General features: G+C 42.8%; 2 protein-coding genes across 2 annotated transcripts; one reads left to right on the top strand and one right to left on the bottom strand.

The window, feature by feature from the left end:
- The first annotated feature begins 677 nt into the window (after positions 1 to 677).
- On the top strand, positions 678 to 13,312 carry HEPACAM (hepatic and glial cell adhesion molecule). The gene is made up of 7 exons (XM_011367140.2): positions 678 to 1,165; positions 9,832 to 10,173; positions 10,878 to 11,159; positions 11,444 to 11,537; positions 12,054 to 12,127; positions 12,526 to 12,596; positions 13,121 to 13,312. The coding sequence occupies exons 1-7, from the start codon at positions 1,081 to 1,083 to the stop codon at positions 13,310 to 13,312; spliced, it is 1,140 nt and encodes a 379-aa protein (XP_011365442.2). The 5' UTR covers positions 678 to 1,080.
- Positions 13,313 to 14,293: 981 nt separating this feature from the next.
- On the bottom strand, positions 14,294 to 14,665 carry HEPN1 (hepatocellular carcinoma, down-regulated 1). Its single transcript, XM_011367224.1, is given in 3 exon segments — positions 14,294 to 14,381; positions 14,468 to 14,595; positions 14,597 to 14,665. Coding segments are annotated over 3 exon segments (285 nt in total).
- Between the last annotated feature and the right edge of the window lie 6,888 nt (positions 14,666 to 21,553).

Here is a 21,553-nt window from a genome sequence, read left to right on the forward strand (position 1 = left end):
GAAAAAGACGAGGCCGGTTGTTGTTGTCGTTGTCATTGTCATTGTTGTTGTTTAAAATGTCATCTTTGTAACAGAATTTTTTAGATACTCTACTGTACCAAATCTTCATCAATCCTCCCAACAATTCCTACAAGGAGGCGAACTGTTTCCCCATTTCACTGATATGAAATTGAGGGTTAATGAGAGGCGTGAGCTGTTAGTAGGCACACATTCCACTGACAGCCCTCGTGAGAAGTAATGATGGGGTAGGGCAGAGCTAGGGTGACTCTCCTCAGCACAGCCTGAAGACAAGAGGAAGTGACCAGACTGAGAAGCTAGTGACAGAGCCCAGGATGCTGGCTAATAGGGTGCCACCTCCGTCCTTGCTCTGACATGTTCTAGGAAATAGGCTGGAGGCAGGGGAATGAACAGAGTGGCTTCTGGTAAAAGGTCCCTAGCATTTATAGAATTCTATGATAGGAAAAATAACCACAAGTAGGATCAGACGGGTATGAAAATGATAGAATTCAGGCCATTTCCAATCTTCTTTGGGCCAAAACAGGGATTTTCCATTTCTTTGGCAGTTCTCTGGAGTCTCGCATTCCCTGGCCTTTTGAAAGCTCGCTCTCTCCCTCTTCAGAGCTTATTGCATGCAGGTCTGTCTCTGGCACACACCATCTTTCTCAGGAACAAGGAGCGTGAGGCGGAGACAGGATGAGTTGGGATACAAGATCCAATTTAGTGTGTGCCCCAACCCAGTCCCCGCTGAGCCCGAATCCTCATCTCCCCCTGGTAGTGGGCACAGTGTAGCCAGGGAAGAACTAGAACCACGGGGACCCATCAGGTTGGCATCCCCACTGAAGATGATCTCTTAAGCAGATACCCCCTCTGAACTGGGGATGTAGGGCTTTGAAACTAGAAAATGCCAGGTCTGAAACTGAGGAAAGAACAAGCCCAACAACACACAGAGCTCTGTGTATTCAGAGGAAAGTTGGCAGGGCTGTGCTCGGGCAGAGAAACTCCTAGTGGTACAAAGAGACGTGCCCAGAGTGGAGAAATCATGCTAATTGTCTGCACCAGAGCTGGAGAACGCCACCCAAAATGAAGAGAGAAAAGGGAGCCCTGTCCAGAGCTTTCAGTGCCCTGCACCTTGCTCCTTTTGTCTACCTTCTTCTGATCCAGACAGGTAGGAGACCAGAAGGGTAAGAAAGGGTCTGGAGAAGGGATTGGGGCTTTCAAAGGAGAGGGAGGAGAGAGCGGAGGGCCAGAATGCCTTTGGGGTGGGAGGAGGGGAGAGAGCTCAGCTGCCCTGGGAAGCATCTCAGTGAATTCAGGCACTAGTGTTGAATGTATTTCTTCATTCCGTTGCCTACTGCCCGGCCCCTGCCCCCTCCCTCAAAGGCTGCATGACTTTGGAGCTCCCACGGCATTCAGGACATTCGATGGAGGGCAATGAGCCATTTCTTATGGGATGTCTTGTCGGCATGGGCCAGAGCAGCATTCTTTCCAAGGATTATGGTGGGGCTTGGAGGAGTGGGAGAATTTTGGTTTTGTGCCTCCCCGGCTCCCCCACCCCGGGTTCTTTGTGTGTAAAATAGCGAGAGATATAAGAAGCTTTGGAGATAATGAGACTCCTGGTTTAGGGCAGTAACATCAACCTACCCATAACTCTCCCTACACCGTAGACAGCTGCCTCCTGTACCACCCCACCAACTCCTTGGAAAATTGATCTTGTTTTATCTGTGTGTGTGTGTGTGTGTGTGTGTGTGTGTGTGCGCGCGTGTGTGCACGCATGTGTGTGTGTGTGTGTTCCAGAGAGCCCAGGAATTCACAATAGTTGGGCAAATAGATGCAGAGATCATTTTAATAAAATGCAGAAACAATTACAAGTCAGATATGCAAAGGATGTCCAGGATCAGAGAGAGATCACCTACCCCATCAGGAAGCGGTGCTAATGGTGCAGGGATGGGCAAATATCAGGGAACGTCTCCTGGGAATGTCTGCACTACATTTTAAAGGATGAGAAAATAGGCAAGTGTGGCAGTGAGCATTATAGTTGGGAAAGTGGGCAAATGTCAACAGCTTGAAAAGGTATCCTGTGTTTAAGAGCAGCCCAGCCATTCATGCTTACTGGAGAAGAAAGTGTGATCTGAGTTAGGCAAGAGCCTTGTAAACCACACTAAAGAATATAGTCTGTAAACAATGGAGCAGGAGGGCATCGAATGGTTTTAATCTGGGCACAGGCTGGGCCAGATGTGCATTTCGGAAAGCTCACTCTCCAATGGGGCTTTGGAGGGGAAACTGGAGGCGAACAAGATAGAAAAGGAAAACTGTATCCATTTCCTAGAGCTGCTATAACAAAAAACCACAGAGCGGGTGGCTTAAACAACAGAAATTTATTGTCTCACAGTTCTGTAGGCTAAAAGTTTGAGATCAAGGTGTCGGCAAGACCATACTCCCTCTGATGGCGCTAGGGAAGAATATGTTCCAGGCCTCTCTGTTAGCTTCTAGCAGTTCCTTGGCTGTGGCAGCATAACTTCAGTCTTTACATGACATTCTCCCTGTGCCTATGTGTGTGTCCAAATTTCCCTTTTAATAAGGACACCAATAATATTGAATTAAGGGCCCATCCTTCTCCAGTATGACCCCATCTTAGCTTACCTTTGCAATAACCTCATTGTTAAATAAGGTCACATTCTGAAGTACTGAGAGTTAGGACTTTAAGATACGCATTTTAAGGGATACGATTCAACCCATACCAAGGCTATTGCAATAATTCAGGAGAGAAATAACATAGGCTGGAATTAGAATAAAGATAGAAAGAATGAGACCTGTTGAGATAATATTTTGGAAGGAAAATCAGAACCTAGTGATTGATAAGAAGTGGGAGGATCCAGAGAGGCAGGTAGGGTTTCTGTGTGAAACCTTAAACAAACAAACAAACAAAAATGGGATAGGGTTGAGGATGTGGTAATGAATATTGTCCATGTAGACATTGAAATGCCTATGAGACATCTGTGAAAAATGTTGGATGGCCTAAGGGAGGGGGCACAGGAACGTCAGGGCTGAAGAGAGGTATTTGGAAGCTGTCAGCCCATAGGTGAGATTTAAAACAATGTGAATAGATAATAACACCTAAGAGGAGAAAATGGAACACTGAATAACCCCAAGATTTGTAGAGGAAGGCAGAAGGAAAAAAATCTCACTGAGGTGACCAAGAAACAGTAACAGAAACAGAAGTAGAATTAGAAGACTGTGGTGTCCAGAAAGTCGAAGGAGTTGGGAGTTTTCTGGAGAATCAATACAAACTGTATCAAAGAGGTTTAGTATAATAAGGACCTAAAAGAGTTGGTTACATATGGCAATTAAAAGGTTACTGTTAGCCTTGGTGAGGGGAGTCTCAGTGGAAATTACAATGAGTTGAGGAAATAAGGACAGCCGTAGGTATGGAGACATTGAATTGGGTACAGGAAGTACATATGAAACATATAAATCATAAATGTCCCTAAACTCCTTCAGGTCATCAAATGGTAAAGAAAAAATTATAGAAAGATATTGTTAGTCAGTGTGATTAGGCAAAAATAAAAGATGATAAAGGATCTGAAGTGTGGGAGACTGTAACAATAAATACAGCCAAAAATTCTAAATGTAAACTATGTTCATAAGATATTAGTTATGACCTATAACAGGTGAGAGGTAAGTCCAGAGTCAGGTCATTATTCTGCTGTGGACTCAAGAGCAATAAAGTGCTGAGATTGCTGAGATTCTATAAGGAGTTTCTTCAATATATTAGTTAGGAAAATGCCAACTTCTGTGACAAATAAATTCCAAAATTTAAGTTCTTGGCCTTAACCATGTAGTAGTACAATGAAGTTTCAGGCTAGGCCTGAGACGAGGAAGGACTCTGCTCCATGAAGATTTTCAAGAACCAAGCTGATGGAGCTCTATAAACTTTGACATATGTTTCCAATGGTCATCCTGAGGTTTGTCTTCCTTTCCTTCAGATAGAGAATTTTTTAAAGGTTGGTAGGGTCCTGTGAGTGGCACCTATCACTTCCATTGGTTCATTGGCTAGAACTCAGTCACATGGCCATACCTAATTGCAAGGGAGGCTGGGGAATACAGTTTTTAAGATTGGCACTTAAAGTAGGGCTGGACCACGTCTCCCTGGCTCCCAAAGAATTACCTTAATCCCTTTGCTTACGGCAACAACCATCGAGCCAGCCTAAGCAAGTAACACTCAATCTTTAATGCTCTGTCCCTAATATGGACTAACGAGCCTTTCCTCAATTCAACACAGCCCAATTCATGGAAAATTCAAACAAGTCTTTTCTAGAGGCTAGGGCACTATTTTATAGATACAAACAAACACAGCATGCCATAAATCTAAATAATCCGATTTGCAAGATGTTACTCTCTGGGATCCTAGAACAATTCCATCCTCTCGTGACCCAACAGGAAAAAGTCTCTTGCCTGGGTTTCATCCTTTTAGATCTAAGATCACCTCCCCATTGTAGGTGCTGTCTTTTTGTTGTTGCTGTTTCCAATTAAAAATTACATAGAGGAAAATGACTTTAGCATAAGGCTACAGTTTGATGAGCTTTTAGCCCCCAAGATCAAGAAATAGAACACTTCAGCACCTCAGAAGTACCCCCATACTATTTCAGTTACAATTGCCCTCCCGCCGGGGTTATAGTGGTACCCTAACTGCCAATTCAGGAATCATATGTACACATTCTTTTATGTCTGGACACCAAATTTGTAATATTCAGCCATATTGTTGAAATTGTAATTTGTTTCGTCTCGGTGCTGTAGAGTACTCTATTGCATGAATATATCACAATTTCTTTATCTATTCAATTTTGATAGACACCTTGGTTGTTTTCAGTTTGGGGCTTTATGAATAGAGTTGTTAAAACATTCTAGTATGTGTGTCTTTTGGTGAACAGATATACACATTTCTCTAGGGGAATATACCTTAGAGCGGAATCGCTGAGTTATATGTGTGTGTTACGCTTTAGTCGATAAGGCCAAACGGTAAATAAGAGTTCCAGATGCCGTATGTCTTCACCATCATTTGTCTCCTCTTTTTCATTTTAGCCCTCCTATTGAGTATGAGGTGGTACCAAATTATGGTTTAAAACTGCATTCCATGGTTATTAATGAAGCATCTTTTTCATATATTCATTAGCCTTTTGGAAATCCTTTTTGTGTGTGTGTGAAGTACCTGTTTCAAGTCTTTTGCCCACTGAGTTTTCTGGATTTTTTTAAAATATTGATTTGTGGGAGTTTAAAAAATATATTTGGGGTATGAGTGTTTTATAAGATATATATGTATTACAAATATCTCCTACTCTACGGCTCGCCTTTTCTCTCTCTTAACAGTCTTTTGGTGAACTGCTCTTACTTTTATTGTGTCCAATGTATCATTTTCTTCCTTTATGGGTACCACACTATTGTGGCCTAATAAATCTGTGTCTGCTCTCAAGTTGTGGAGATATTCTCTTATGTTTTCTTTTTTAAATGTTATCATTTTACCTGCCACATTTAGATCTACAATCCATCTAGAACTGATATTTGTGTAATGTGAGAAGTAAGGGTCAAGATTCCTTTTTTTCATACTTGGCTCAGCACTATTCATTGGGGAAAAAATCCTTTTCCCATTACACAGTAGTGCCACCTTTGTCATAAGTCGAATGATTATATATGTCTGCTTGTGGGCCTCTATGCTGTTCCATTGATCTATTTGTCTATCCTTGTGCCAATATCGCAAAGTAAAAACCTCCTAGAATTTTGATTGGTACTATATTATAGTTTTAAGTCAGTTTGGGAGAATTGGCAGCTTAACAACAGTGACTGTTCCAATCTAAAACATTGTAATCTCTGTGTGCTATCTTAATACTATTTAGCTGGGTGCACATTACTGAACATCTACACTCTTTAGGGTGTAGATAAAAACTACCAAGACTCCTACCATTCTGGTTCCTAAGGGCCTTCTTCACAATGTCTGTTCCCTGCTTTTCTCCTACTTTCCTGAGTGACTGACGCTTAAAATATTTTCAAACTCTTATAGGCCCTTGTAGGTCCCAACAGGGCAACAACATAAGGATATAATGCAATAACCCCAACACATTCACACTCAGTGAGGTTCCTATACAACACTGCTCCAGGAGGGAGCGTGTTTTCTCAGAGTGTCATTCATCAGGAAGGATATTAAAAACCGAAAGCAGAAAGCAAATTTGTTTGTTTGTTTGTTTGTTTTAAGAAAACCATGCTGTATGCCTCCCTGGGAATATTGTATGCAGTTTTGGTCATCACTCCTCAAAAAAGAAATAATAGAGTTGGAGAGAGCCCAGAAAAAGGGTATATCTGATGGCCGAAGGGATGGAGGGACTTTCTTATGAAGACAGATCTAAACAAAACAAAAAACCTTCATATAAAAAAAGGGATATAACTGAGGTCTATGGTGGTAGAGAGCATGGATTAGGTGTAAATAGACCAAATCCTAGAATACATGTTTAGCACCAGCTCGTAGACACTTTTAAAAGGTAAATTTAAGGCAAATACTGGTGATCTTTGCCAAGCAAAAAGGAGCACACAAAAATGAGTAGATGATAGTTTCTTTAAAGGAAGAGGCTATTAAAGAAACCCAAGGCTATCAGCAGACACATTTTTATACTTTAAAGCTTGACATTGCTTGGTGTCACACAGCAGGTCAAATTCCTACTTGACAAGGGCCACCTACCTGAACCAGTGTGGCACTGTTTAAGTTGATAGGCACATCTTGCTGCGATGTCAATTTCCTTTCATTCATCTTCCGGTGGGAACAGAGACTTTCTACATAATGATGCCTCAGAGACTTGAGGACAATAATTAAGTTAATCGCTTCTCAAGGTTGAATAGTCCTAGTCCCTTTTATTTCCACTGTGGGTCACAATTGTTAGCCCTTGCCTCATTTCTGTGTCCTGCTTTGGCAACTATCCCAGTTCACTGTGTCCCTTTAAAGTAGTGGAACCCTGAATTTAATACAGACTCCAATTTTGGCAAGAGTTTCGAGAAACAGTGTTTGCTCAGCAAAATGTTCTCTTTGTCAGCTTCTGAGAAAGACTGCTCCATTCACTTCTGAACACACATACATACATCCCTGCGTGTCATGCACAGTGACAGTCTCAGCCCCAAGGAAAAGTAGAAAGGATTCCCCTTCCCCCCAGGAGGAAGGTGCCCATCTAGGGGAGGGTGAGGCCTGGGGCAATCCATATGCTGTAGCTTCTCCGGTGTTTTTATCTGGAAGAATCAAGTTCTTCCAGAAATTGGCAGAAAGAGCAGAGTTGAGGGGAGAAAGACATCAGAAAAGGACCACTAGGACCTTGTATCTGGTAGGAGAGAGAAGCTCAAGGAAGAACCAAGGGAAGATACAGGGGAGAGGAGGAATCTTTTCTACTTTTCCTTGGGGCTGGGACTGTCACTGTGCATCTTCCTGGAAGGAGGAAATAAGAACCTCAAAGTCTGGTGCTTGGGGTTCCTAGGCTCCAGGATGGCTCTGCACATAGAACCCTCATGCGCATATCCCACTGCTTCGACTGAGTCCTGAGAGAGAGGAGTAGATGTTCCCCAACTATTTGATCATCATCGTCATGTCCTTATGAAGCACAGTGATTTTTTTCAGCGCTACCTCAAGTCATACAGACCAAAGTTTATTTGCCTATTTGGGAAAATTTGAAAGCTTGCTTTTTCTACATCAAGCCAAGTCCAGGATCTAGCAATTGCTAGGCACGAAATCCCTCTAAATAATCACAGAAACTAGAGCTAGAAGAAATCTTAAAGATCACATGGTCAAATGGATTTCAGTCTGATAGCGAGGGCCATAAGGATTCCTAGCAGCATCCCAAGTTATTGCGGAGGACAGGACTCTGGTATCCTTCACCTCTTCTACCAAGTCAGGTGAGCTGGAACTAGATTTCATTTCTTTTCATTTTTATATAAGGTTTTATGGGAACAAAATACCTTTAATAAAAAAGTATTTGAAAATAGATTTTGTCTATTTTACTTCCCCCAAATTAAGACTCTTCTTAATAATGAGCATATAATATTCACACATATGACAGCTTTAATCATTAGAGTAGCCTCTTCCATACTTAAGGTTTTATGATTCTAGTATACCTGGCAAATAATGAATATCAGAGTTGAGGAGGCCCTCAGAGACCATCAGGTCCCACCACTTTATTACACAGAGGAGGAAACTGAGGCACAAAGAGGTAAAAGAATAATCAATTTGGTCTTTCCATGACCACATCTAAAAAGGATGAGCTTGCTACTTAACAAAGCACTTGTCTTAAAAATGGATCAAATATGTTTATTAAGTTAAATTTGCTTTGATCTCCACAACAAACCTTTTAGTTTAATTGCCTCCTGGTTTGGTCTGGGTCTTCTGAGCACCAGAAGAAGAATAAGGAATGGAAAGATACAGCTCAGCTTCCCCACATCTAAACTGCAGCAGTAGCAGAGTGGGAAATAGAGGACAGAAAGAAAAGAAAGAAAGAAGCAGCAGCTGGGAGCACAGAGAGACCAAGAACCTGACATGTATGTGTCTATTCAGCTAAATTCAGCCTTATTCCCCACTGCAATCCTCCAGAAAACCCTCTTTTGTGTGGTTGTACCACTCTACAAGGCCAGACGAAACAAATGAACTGCATCCGTTCTGGCCCCGAAGTTCCTAAGAGATCCCTGAAATGTGTGATGTGTCTCTGGATGGTGACAGGATGGTGAAATTCCAGAATTACAGGGCTGGAACAAGCCAATGAGACCATCTAAACTACCACTCACTTTACCTGTGGGAAATCTGAGCCCTGAACAGATAAGTGACTTATAGGTCCTAAGTCAACAATGGGGCCCAAATCTCTGATGCTCGATCTTGTGTTCTCTTTGCTACACAACAATAACTGACACACATTTTGTGATCTTCCACTGCGAACTTGATATGGCAGTTGCTCTCATTATTATTCTTGTTTTCTAAATGAGAAAAGTGAGGCCTAGAGAGATGACTTGCCCAAACCCACACAGCCAGTTAAGTGGTGGAGCGCAATCTTACAAGGCCTTCTGATCCCAAACTCTTTGTTCTACCCATTCCAAACGCCTCTTCTGTAGGGGATGCAAACTGGGCTGGAGTTTGGGTGAATTTCCAAAACCATCTACTCAGTTGCAGGGCTGTTCTGCACAGGGCAGGCCTAGTAAGATTACCATTGCAGGGTGAGCAGGTAGAGGTTCTTTGTTCGATTGGAGGGTGGCCAGTTTGCCTTTAGGCCCTAAACCTCCCTTTATTAGCACCTTTCTTATGACGTACTCCTGGCTCGTGATCTATGTCCTATGCTTTCTCCAACCATTCCACCCGAACCCCACTTTCCTGATTCCCAAGCAAGAAGGAACATCCGACAAATTCTCCATAGGGTCTGATGACTTATAAACTACATGGAGTAGGGATGTCTGTCTGCTTTGCTCATTGATATATCCCAAGGTCATAGAACAGTGCCTGACACACAGGAAGTACTCAATAAAGATTATGAACGGAGCACACAGGGTATGGGTGAGCTGGAATCTTTCTCAAGAGAAAGGCGATGAGGAACAGATAGAAGAACTGCAGGCAATAGGATGGGTATGAGGGATGACAGAGAAGCAGAGGGGCCCAGAGGGGTACAGTGGGAGAGGAGATGACACCAGAGGGTAAGAAAAAAGGACTGACTAGGTGTGAAGGGCCCAAAAGGCAGAGGCATGAAGAGATCAGAGGACCTGAAGATGGGAGTGGGTAAGGAGTCAAAGGCCTGACGCTGCCCTCTCCCTGTGAACCTCTGTTCACAGAGCCCCTGCAAGGAGTGAACATCACCAGCCCAGTGCGCCTGATCCGTGGCACGGTGGGGAAGTCAGCCCTGCTTTCTGTGCAGTACAGCAGCACCAGCAGCGACAAGCCCGTGGTGAAGTGGCAGCTGAAGCGGGACAAGCCAGTGACCGTGGTACAGTCCATTGGCACAGAGGTCATTGGCACCCTGCGGCCTGACTATAGAGACCGCATCCGCCTCTTCGAAAATGGTTCCCTGCTTCTCAGCGACCTGCAGCTGGCCGATGAGGGCACCTATGAGGTCGAGATCTCCATCACCGATGACACCTTCACCGGGGAGAAGACCATTAACCTCACTGTAGATGGTAAAGTGCTATGGCAGGGAAGGAGACAGGACTAGGATTGGGACTGGGGCTAGACCCTGGGAGAACAAGCACAAAAGCCACTTGGTTGCTGAGAGTGAGCCAATTAGATATTAGAAGTTGGCAGACAGGCTACAGTTAACACGTATAGAGTGCTTACTATGGGCCAGAAACTATTTTAAGTGCTTTGCAGATATCGACTCGTTTAATGCTTATAATAATGTAGGGATATTATTATCATTATCCCCATTTTGCAAAAGAGAAAGCTGAGGCACAAAGAGGTTGAATAACTTATTAAGTCATGCTGCTAGGGATAGAGCCAATATTTGAAAGTAGACAGTCATACTTAGGCTTTTTTGTTTCAGGCTGGCTCAGTTTAAGAAATCTTAGAAAGGTATTTGAGAAGAAAGGACGGGAAGGCCCATGAGGGCAGGGGCTATGGCTGTCTTGTTCAGCTTTGTACGTCCTGTGCTTAATAGGTGCTCAATAAATAGCTGGTAAATAAATGAGTGAGTGAGTGAGTGAGTGAGTGAATGAATAAATGAATGGATGGAGGGACAATGGCGAAGAACTGGACTGATGATCTCTTAAGGGTCTTCTCAGACCACAAATGGAGTTGCGCTGTGTTGGAAGGTAGGGAGTTAAGAAGGGGAAGGGAGAAGCTTTTTTGTCCCATGGCTCACAGGCTCCCCACCCCCTGGGCTCAGTGCCCATTTCGAGGCCGCAGGTGTTAGTGGCTTCGACCACTGTGCTGGAGCTCAGCGAGGCCTTCACCCTGAACTGCTCACACGAAAATGGCACCAAGCCCAGCTACACCTGGCTGAAGGATGGCAAGCCCCTCCTCAATGACTCGCGAATGCTCCTGTCCCCCGACCAAAAGGTGCTCACCATCACCAGGGTGCTCATGGAGGACGATGACCTGTACAGCTGCGTAGTGGAGAACCCCATCAGCCAGGGCCGCAGCTTGCCCATCAAGATCACCGTGTACAGTGAGTCTCCCTGCTTGCCTTCCCTTAGGACACAAAACCCTGACAGGCGGGTGCCCATGAGGGGCTACAGACATCCCAGACAGAGGGAGAGAGAGGCAGAGATGAGCCAGTTCTCTGTGGAAGACAGCAACAGGTGGGAAGTGGGCTCTGGGCAAACTCTGCCATGGGCCAGCCATACTGCCTGGGGCTCTTTTTCTCTTCCATCCACTGCAGGAAGCTCTCCTCACCACACCTGGTGCCTCCTCTGAAATTTCTCCCATATCTCTGTCTCTCTCTCTCCCTAGGAAGAAGCTCCCTCTATATCATCTTGTCCACAGGAGGCATCTTCCTCCTTGTGACCTTGGTGACAGTCTGCGCATGCTGGAAACCCTCCAAAAAGTCTGGGTAACTCCCCAAGTTCCACATCCCGAGCTCCCTAATTCTTCAATCCATCCCAACCCCAAGCTCTCTTCTTTTCTTAGTCTTTAAATGTCTTTCCCCTCAGGGCCCTGAACCTCTTCTCAGGAGATCCATCTCACCACTGTGTGTGTTGTGTACAGAACCACCTCCTCCACTCACAACCCCTGGCAACCCAGCACTGTTAATAATGGTTTCGCTTGCAGGGCACCTTTCATGGGCCAGGCACTGTGGTTGTGGTTAGTGTGATGCCTTGTAAGTATGAGTACCTGCAGTTTACAGATAAGGACACTGAAACTCAGATTGCTTAAATGACTTGCCCACAGCCACAATGATAGCGACAGACTTAGGATGCAAATTTAGGTGTGACTCATTCCAGCTCATCCTTCTGTTACAAGGCTTCTCTTACAGCTATCAAATCCCGCTGTGTCTCATCCCCAGACCTCCTCCTGCTCATACTCAGTAGCTCTGTTCATGGGGTGCTGGGTTGATTTGCAGGAAGAAAAGAAAGCTGGAAAAGCAAAACTCCCTGGAATATATGGATCAGAACGATGACAGCCTGAAACCAGAAGGTGAGCTCCCAGCTGCCCACTCACCCATCCCATCGGCACTCAGATCAGTGGGCTGCTGGGAAAAGGCAGAAGTGGGCAACAAGGAAGCCAGCTCTGCAGGGCCCCTTCCTCCACCAACTGCCCGAAGACTACAGAACAGGGAGAGGTGCGGCCAAGGTAGGACCCTAGGTGTTGCCAATCCTTTGGTGGAGGTTGTGGCAGGAGGTTGTGGCAGGAGGTTGTGATCCGCAAGCAGGATGAGGCTGGCCCGGTGGGGATTAGCGCCTGAGCCGCCCCGGGACCTGCCCTACCGGGACCTGTGCATCCTTGACAGGCCGCTTGGGAAGCAGAATCTAGGTGCTGGCTTGCGGGAAGGGTTCTATACCTGGGTCAACCACCCCATTCTTTGCCCTGTGCAGCAGACACCCTCCCCCGAAGTGGAGAGCAGGAGCGGAAGAACCCCATGGCACTCTATATCCTGAAGGACAAGGTGAGTGGGTGCCTCACAAACACCAATGAGCCCCCTACCACCTCCTGGTGCTAGGTAGCCATTCTATATTGATATCTCTTTACAGTACTCAGAATAACCTGAGAAATAGTTGTGTCATCCCCACTCTAGAGATTAGAAAAATAAGGCTGACTTAGGTGAAATGACTTGCCCAGTATCCAACAAGGAAATAAATTGAAGGTCTAGGATCCCACCTAAGTCTTTGGACACCAACTCTGATGATTTCCCCACATTCCACAACTAACTCTGTTCATGGGCTGCTTTCCATCAAGATAGGAAAGAGACTAACGGGACAAAGCACTGCACTTAATGCATTTCAACATTTACTGAGCACCACGCTAAATGTCGTGTATTGCAAGAAAATCCAGACCTATGCCTGCCACCTTCCAGGACGTGGGAGTGTGGAGGGAACTATTTCCATCACCTCGGTCTTCTCAGCGCTCTTGGACACCAGGGCGCCTCCAGACCGGGCCGCTGTCCGCTGACCCTGGCGCGTGTCCTTGCAGGACTCCCCAGAGCCGGAGGAGGACCCCGCCCCGGAACCCCGGAGCGCGACGGAGCCCGGCCCGCCCGGTTACTCGGTGTCGCCGGCAGTTCCCGGCCGCTCACCAGGCCTGCCGGTGCGCACACGTCGCCGCCCCGGGCCCCGGGCTCGCCCGGCCGCTCGCGCACACTGCGGACTGCGGGCGCGCGCCTGATCCGCGAGCAGGACGAGGCTGGCCCGGTGGGGATTAGCGCCTGAGCCGCCCCGGGACCCGCCCTCCCCCGGGGACGGTGGGGAGGCCTGAGTCGCCGGGAAGCGAGGCGAGGGGAGATCCACGCGAGGGCGCGCGGGTCTCGCCTGCGGAAGAGTGTGAGCATGCGCAGACGGGGGATGCTGCGGGCCCCGCGAGAGGGACCTGGGAGTGAAACCCCGTCCCGTTTGCTCTGGGTTCACGGGCCGTGCTCTCATTGGATATGGGCTGTGCACCCTTAGAACCTTATAGACTATTAAATTTCCGGCCCAGTCCCGCAAGGGTCTTATGGGAACTAACATCAGTAACCTAACCCCATGACTGTCCCATGCCATTCCTAAGGATCTCTTACGCTTCCCATCCGCTTCCCTTCCCTCCGAACAAACGCCTGGTTCCTGGGACACTTTTGGCAAGCCCAGACTAGAGAGACCACTTGCTCAAAACGCACAACTGTTATAAACTGTGGGAAGCTGGATCCTGGTTACTGGGTGTTAAGGGAGCTGTTCTGAGCAAGGGAAGGCAGTGCCTTGGAATCACCCTTCTCTGGGCACCGGGCACCTGGCACCTGGGTAACTCTGGACTGGTGAGAGAGGACCTCAAGCACATTCCTTTGACCCCTGACCTGGGCCCTAGCAAGGACAAAGGATTCAAGCCCCCGTGCTTGGCCTCCTCCCAAAGCCTCCCTCAGCGGCGTGCCAAGCGTTCTTTCCGTCTCTATTCCTATATTCTCACTCACTCCCCTGGCCCAGAAAGCTAGATCAAGTGAAGAACTGATTTTTAATCCCTCATATCTAAGCCTTCTCCCTAGCTTCCTTACAAAATGAGCCTTTGAAACAATCATTATCCCCAGGAAAAGCCGTTGGGCTTCCTCCAGCTGTGAGAGAATAAGGTTCGACTTTCCAGAGAAATGATGGGGGAGGAGAAGGCTTACTGCTCCCAAGCATGTCAGGGAGACGTGATGCAACCCTTGGCCTCCGCCTTCCGGAACCTGCCCTGCTCCCAGAAGCTCAGGAGACTGGAGAAGGGCGACTCCCTAACCGTACAAACATCAAAATACAGAAAGATTGGGCCACTGTGTAGCCAAGCCATGCCCATGCCCTCCCCCCTATTCCAGCCGGCCTCTGAAACAATTCACAGGAAAGACAATAATCTGTGTGAGGAGAGAAGGTAATTAAAAAGCTGGCAGAGGAGGCCTTCTGTGTGTTCTGACCTCTCTTCCCTAATGCCTCTAGGGGTCCTTGAATTCCTGGCCCCTCCCCAACCCCTAAACTCCAGCTCTGACTCTCCACCATCCCACAGAGCAATTCCCAAGGCCATTGTCTCCACCTTCGCACTGGAGCAAGTTTGGTCCCCGCCCTCAGGGCAACAACATCTCTAGTCGGTCCCTCCACCCTTACCTGACAGCACCCCCTCCCAGCTCCCTGTCCCTGTGCACTTCTCCAGGCTCATTTGAGCAGGTGTGCCTTTGCAGCCCCCCTTAGTTTGCCAGAACTGCTCCCCTAACCTTCTCAGGTGCCTCATCAGAATGAGATAAAGCAAGTGCCTGAGTTGCTCAGGCACATGGGAGTTGCAGGACTTGGAGAAGGGGTACATTGCTGGTCAGCCTTGAGGGGCAGGGGTGAAGGTTAGGTGAGAAGAGAGCATGCCCCACTGCATTCCCTGGTGCTGAATCCCTGAGGGCCCGGCTTCCTGGCTCAAGCCAAATCTGCCTTAAATGGCAGGTGGAGGGGAGAGGGTTAAGTAAGGAAGCGGGTTTTGTTTCTATTTTATTTTGTTTTGGTCTTTATCTTTGTATTACTGGCATCTAGCAGAGTGCCTAGCACATACTGGATGCTCAATAAACTTGATGAAATGACAACTTTCTTCCACGTAAGCAAGGAGAACAAAACGAACAGTTTTAAAACACCAGTTATTCCCTTTTCTCTTTTCTTCTCATCTCCCTTCACCATCCTTCGCCCTCTTTGCAAACCCCAAATTGTCCATTCCAAAACCATCGTCATTCACCCATTCATTCATTCACTCGGATGTTCTTTCATTTATTCAAAGACCTTTGTTAATCTACCATTGACCAGGCCCTGTGCTAGACAGACACTGGGGAATCAGCATAACTACGCCATGACCCCTGCCCAGAAGAAATCTCTTGGAGGAAGACAGATGAGTAAGCAGATTATTACAATACAGCATGAAAGATACAGTGACAGAATTAGATACAAGGTGCTCTGGGAACATACAGGAGAGTCATCTAACCCAGGCTAGAGGTTGTCAGCAAAGATATCTTGGAGAAAAACAGGTCTGAACTTAGTCTTAGAAAAATTAGTTAATCAGGTGAAAAAAATAAAAAATAAACATGAAAGGACACATATTCCAGGCAGAAGGATCAGCATGTATAAAAGCTTGGAACTGTAAAGTAAGTCCAGAGTAATTAGCACTCACAAAATGTGGATTACCCAGGGGCAAATGTGTATATAGCCCTGTAACAGAAGGCTAGAGTTGGACTTGTGACAAGATAGGAGAGTTGAACCTGAGACTCCTGGATTAAGCTGGTATCCTAGAAGGGACCTCCAGTTGGTAGTATCCCAGACTTCTAAAATAAAAATTCAGATCCTCTCTGGAGAATATCTTCTCCTAAATTTTTCAGAGATTAAGATCAACCAAAGATAAGTTGACAATGAAAGGTCATTAAATACAGAAGGAAACAAATCACCACAAATGAGAGTCAGCAGACTAAGAAGCAATAGATTTAGACCCCTGAGGCTTTCAGATATTGAAATTATCAGATATGAAATATGAAATAATTATGAAATACTTGAAGAAATAAAAGACAAAATTACAAAAATGAACAAGCAGCAAGAGACTATCGAAAGTGATCTAATTTGAAAAGGAACAAAATAAAATTTTTATAAATAAAAATATAATTTATTGAAATAAAAATGTAAATAAAAGAGTTAAGCAGCACATTAAATACAACTGAAGAGAGTTATTTAATTGGAAGATGTATCTGAAGAAATTTTTTGAAATAAGACACAGACAGACAAGGAGATGAAAAATATGAAAAAGCGATTAAGGGATATGGTGTGTAGAATGAAAAGCTCTAACACATAAAAGCTCAAAAGAAAGAATAGAAAGATGGAGGAGAGGTAATATTTTAAGAGTAATGACTGAAATTTTTGTCGAGCTCATGACAAACATAAATATACAAATACAAGAAAGTTAATACACAAGATATATAAAGAGACTTTCACATCTAAATAAATGCAGTAAAACTAGAGAGAGATCAAAGACAGAGAGATCTTAAAAGTAGTCAGAAAGAAAAAGATGGATCATATACATTTAGACAACATAATGAAAATCATTAGAAAGTAAAATAATATCTTTTAAATGATGGGCAAAAATAACTGTTAACCTAAAATGCTGTACCTAGCAAAGCAATCTTCCACATAAAAGGGCAAAATAAAGATATTATCAGATGAATAAAAACTACAGTTTATCATTAACACTAACAGAACTTCTAATAGAAATATTTTAGGAAGAGGGAAAATTATTCCAAAAGAAAGATACAAAAAAGAAAGGCGAGCAAAGAGATGAGTACAAAGAGAATGGTGCCTTATAAAATGATAACAATAATATCTAATCTGTAATTTCCAAATCCTGACAAATAAAATACAGAGAAATAATAGCATGTAAATTGGGTAGGGGTGAATCAGAATGAAACTACTCCAAGGTGCTTGAATTTTTTGGTAAAGGGAAAGTGGATAAGATAGTAACTTCAGATTTTAAGTATTCAGGGGAACGTTATTGCGGTGACCACTATGACAGAATTGGTATAAGTTCCAAACCAATAAAAGGGAAAATAGAATAAGGAAACAACAAACACAAACTCAATCAATTTTTTTAAAAGCCAAGAAAAGGGATAAAGAAAAGTGGGACAATAGAAAGCCAAAAATAAGATGGTAGAAACAAGGCTAAATAATAGATTACAGATAAATTATAAATCGCCTACATTCATCAGTTAAAGTACAATCTGTTGTATTTTTAAAAATCTAGCACTGTGTGTTATTTAAATGAAATACACCCAAAATAAAGATTTGGAAAAGCTGAGTAAAGTAACGGAAAAAGAAATACTAGGCAAATCATGAGCGAAAGGAAGGTGGGGTAACTATTGACATAAAACAAATGAACTTCAGGACAAAAAGCCTAATTAGTAGGATGACTGTACATCCTGTTCGCCTCAGACAGTCCTCGCTCACTCCCACTATCTAGCGTCATTATTATTGCACACCCTTTGCCTTCAAAAAGCATCCCAGTTAAATAGACAACCTCCTTTATTATTAGGAATAAATAAAATGCCTTGAATTTGGGTGCAAATAATTTATTTTAGGAAACATTAGTAGGATAGTAAGGAAGTGGAACAGGAAAGAGATTAAAGCCAATAAAGACTTTTTGTTGTTGTTGTTGTTGTTGTTTGTTGTTGTTGTTGTTATCAAACCCATTAACAATGTGGGGAACCCTAGAAGACTGTTAAACAGATTTTAGGATAATCCCAACTGGGAGACAAGGAAGAGGGGTGGTATTTATCCGCCAAATCCCCATCCATCATTGGTTTCGGGCTACTTCTGGAGTCTTAACTCTCAGGACTTCAGCTTGCTCTGCATTTGGTCCAAATGTGTGTTCCAAACGGAATTGCAGATACTCACAGAAAGAAGCCTTCAGTGTAGAGGTAAATTCTGAGGAGTTACAAATGGAGCCTCAACAGGGTCCGCTACAGAGGTAACTACATAATATTAAAAGATTTAGTTCCCTAAAAAATTTTAAAACTGCATTGTATGTACCTAACCTCTAAATATAAGAAGTAAAATCAATAGTGTTATTGGAAGAAATTTTAAAATCTACATTTGCAGTGAAAGATCTCAACATACCTCTCTCGAATACTAATTGGTCAAATAGGTTTTAAAAGATAGTAAAAAAGTATAAGATTTTAATAGTTTAACATACAAGCTTGGTTTTTTTTGAAAATGTATATAAAGTCTACACCAATTAAAGATTTATTCTTCTAAAAACCCCATGAAGTGTTTTCCAAAAACTGACCTTATGCTAGAAAGTAAGGCTCAGTAAATTTTGAAGAATTGGTATCATACTGACTATTCCCTGACCACAAATTAAATTAGAAGTCAACAGTAAAAAAAGGTATATAAAATTCCATTCATTTGTATATTTAAGGACACAATTCTTAATAAGTCATGTGTCAATAAAGAAATTATGAAAGAAACTTTAAAACTTAAATCTACACAAAACTATAAAACTCCTAGAAGATAACAGAAGAAAACCTAGCTGACCTAGAATATAATAAAGACTTTTAAGATATAACACCAAAGGCACAACCCATGAAAGAAATGATTATAAGCTGGACTTCATTAAAATAAAAAAAATTTGCTCTCTGAAAGACAATATCAAGAGAATGAAAAGACAAGCCACAGACTGGGAAAAAAATACTTGCAAAGGACATATTCTATAAAGCCCTATTATCCAAAATATACAAAGAACTCTTAAAACTTAACAATAAGAAAACAAAGAACCCAATTAAAAAATAGGCAAAAGTCAGGAGCAGACTTTCTCACCAAAGAAGATATACAGATACGAAATAAGAATATGAAGAGATGCTTCATGTCATATGTTATCAGGAAAATGCAAATTAAAACAAGATGCAACTACACATCTACTAGAATGGCCAAACTCTGGAATGCAGACAACACCAAATGCTGGTGAGAATGTGGTATAACGGAAACTCCTATTTATTGCTGGTGGGAATGCAAAATGCTACAGCCACTTTGGAAGACAGTTTGGCAGTTTCTTACAAAAGTAAGCATACTCTTACCATACAATCCAGCAGTCACACTTTTTAGTGTTTACCCAAAAGAACTGGAAATTTATGTCCACATAAAAACCAGCATGCTGGTGTTTTTAGCAGCTTTATGTGTAACTGCCGAACTTAGAAGCAAATAAGATGTCTTTCAGTAGCTGAATGGATACATTCAGACAATAGACTATTATTCAGCACTGAAAAGAAATGAACTATTAAGCCATGAAAAGGCATTGGAGGAACCCTAAATGCATATTACTAAGTGAAATAAATCAATCTGAAAAGGCTACATACTGTATGATTCCAGCTGTCTAACATTCTGGAAAAGGCGAGCTATGGAAACAGTAAAAAAGATGAGAGGTTGACAGGGGCTGGGGGAAAGAAGAGATGAATAGGCAGAGCACAAAGATTTTTAGGACATTGAAAGTACTCTGTATAATACTATAATGATAAATACATATCATTATACATTTGTCCAAACCCGTAGAATGTACAATACCAAGAGCGAACCCTAAGGTAAACTATGAATTTGGGAGTGATTATAATGTGTCGACGTAGGTTCATTGTAACAAATATACGATCCGGAGGGGGACATTGATAATGGGAGAGATTATGCATGTGAGGTTGCAAGGAGTTAGATGGAAAATCTCTGCACCTTCCTCTCAATTTTGCTGTAAATCTATACTATATACCAAAACTTGTAAGATGCAGCAAAAATGTCACTAAGAGGAAAGTTTGTGGCCTTAAATGCTTATATTTAAAAAGCAGAGAGCCTGCAAATTAAAGAAAGCACCAAACCTAAAGCATTAGAAGAGAAACAATCAAACGGAACCAAAGAAAGTAGAATATGTGAAATAACAGAGAGACAGCAGAAATTAGTGAAATTTTGAAAGAAAAATATAGTACAGAAGATCAGTTGAACCAAAAGTTAGTTCTCTGAAGATTATTTAAAAAGTAAATCTCTAGTGAGATTGATCAAGGAAAAAAAGAAAAGACAAATGATATTGTGAATGAACAAAGAGAAAATAATTACCAGTAAAGTATAGATGGAAAAGAGAATACGAGGACGATATGAACAAAATTAATCCAAAAACAGGCAAAATGGAAAAATTCCTAGAGATGTTTATCTTACCCAAACTGACCCAAAACAAATTAGAAAACCTGACTAGTCTTGGAACCCTTAAAGAAATTGAATCAGAAAAAGAAATGAAAATCTTCCTACAAGAAAAATGTCAGCTCAGTTGCTTTTACAGGCAAGTTCTACCAAAGGTTCAAGAAACTGATAATTTCCATCTTATGCAAACTCATTCAGAAAATACAGAGTAAGTACTCTGGAGTTCACCCTATGAGGCCAGTTAAACTTTGTGTCAAAACGAGACAAGGAAAGTATGTGGGGAAAAGTTATGGGTCAATCCCACCAACATATGCAAAATATTCTAAACTAAATATAAGCAAATGAATCCAGGAATGTGTAAAGGGATATATGTCGTGACCAAATTTTATACCAGAGGTATAAGAATAACTTTAAATTAGAAAGTAAATAAATGTTATTCATCAATGTCGTTCACTACCTACACAGATTAAAAGAGAAAAACTATCTCAATAGATACCCTGCAAAATTATAAAATTTAATATTTAATCATGACCAAAAGCTCTTCAAAATAAAAATAAAAGGAAACTTTTGAAAACCTGATAAGCAGTATCTACAAAACATGACAGCAAATTTCATTCTTAATGGTAAAATATTAGAAGTATTTCTTTTTAAATGAAGAAGTAAACAAGGATACATTCACAGCCATGCCTTGTATTCAACACTGTACCGGTAAAGTAAGAAAAATAAACAAAAAAGCTATAAAGATGGGAAATAAAAAAAACCAAAAATGCCATTACATTAAGATTATATGAAATTTCTACATAGAAAACTCCGAAGAATCTACAATTAGACATAACATCAGGGTGTTTCGGTTTTTTTATTGCTCTGTGACAAACCACCCCTAAATGTAGTAACTTCAAAGAATAAACATATTATTTAATCACAATTCTTTGTGTCAGCGATTTGGGCTCTGGGCAACTCATTTTCTGGTGCTGCGTGAGGTCATTTATGTGACTATATCATCTGGCTGGCATCTTGAACTAGAGCTGAATGCCTAAGATGGCCTCACTAACATGTCTGGTGATTGACACTGGCTGTTGGCTAGTAGGTTTAGAAATTCTCAGCTAGAATATCTCGTCTCTGCTCTCTGTGGCTAAACAAAGCTTCTTCACATGGTAGTTGCAGAGCCGTGTTTCAAGAGGTCAAGAGCAGAGGCTGCACCACTTCTTGAGGCTTAGACTTGCAAGTTCCACAG

This window comes from Pteropus vampyrus, unplaced genomic scaffold (genome assembly GCF_000151845.1).
Source record: "Pteropus vampyrus isolate Shadow unplaced genomic scaffold, Pvam_2.0 Scaffold130, whole genome shotgun sequence".
NCBI lineage: Eukaryota > Metazoa > Chordata > Mammalia > Chiroptera > Pteropodidae > Pteropus > Pteropus vampyrus.

Coding starts and splice junctions, on each gene's coding strand:
- HEPACAM (XM_011367140.2), top strand. CDS start 1,081: ATGAAGAGAGAAAAGGGAGCCCTGTCCAGAGCTTTCAGTGCCCTGCAC. Junction 10,174..10,877: donor CATTAACCTCACTGTAGATG/GTAAAGTGCTAT, acceptor CCCTGGGCTCAG/TGCCCATTTCGAGGCCGCAG. Junction 12,128..12,525: donor TGACAGCCTGAAACCAGAAG/GTGAGCTCCCAG, acceptor TGCCCTGTGCAG/CAGACACCCTCCCCCGAAGT.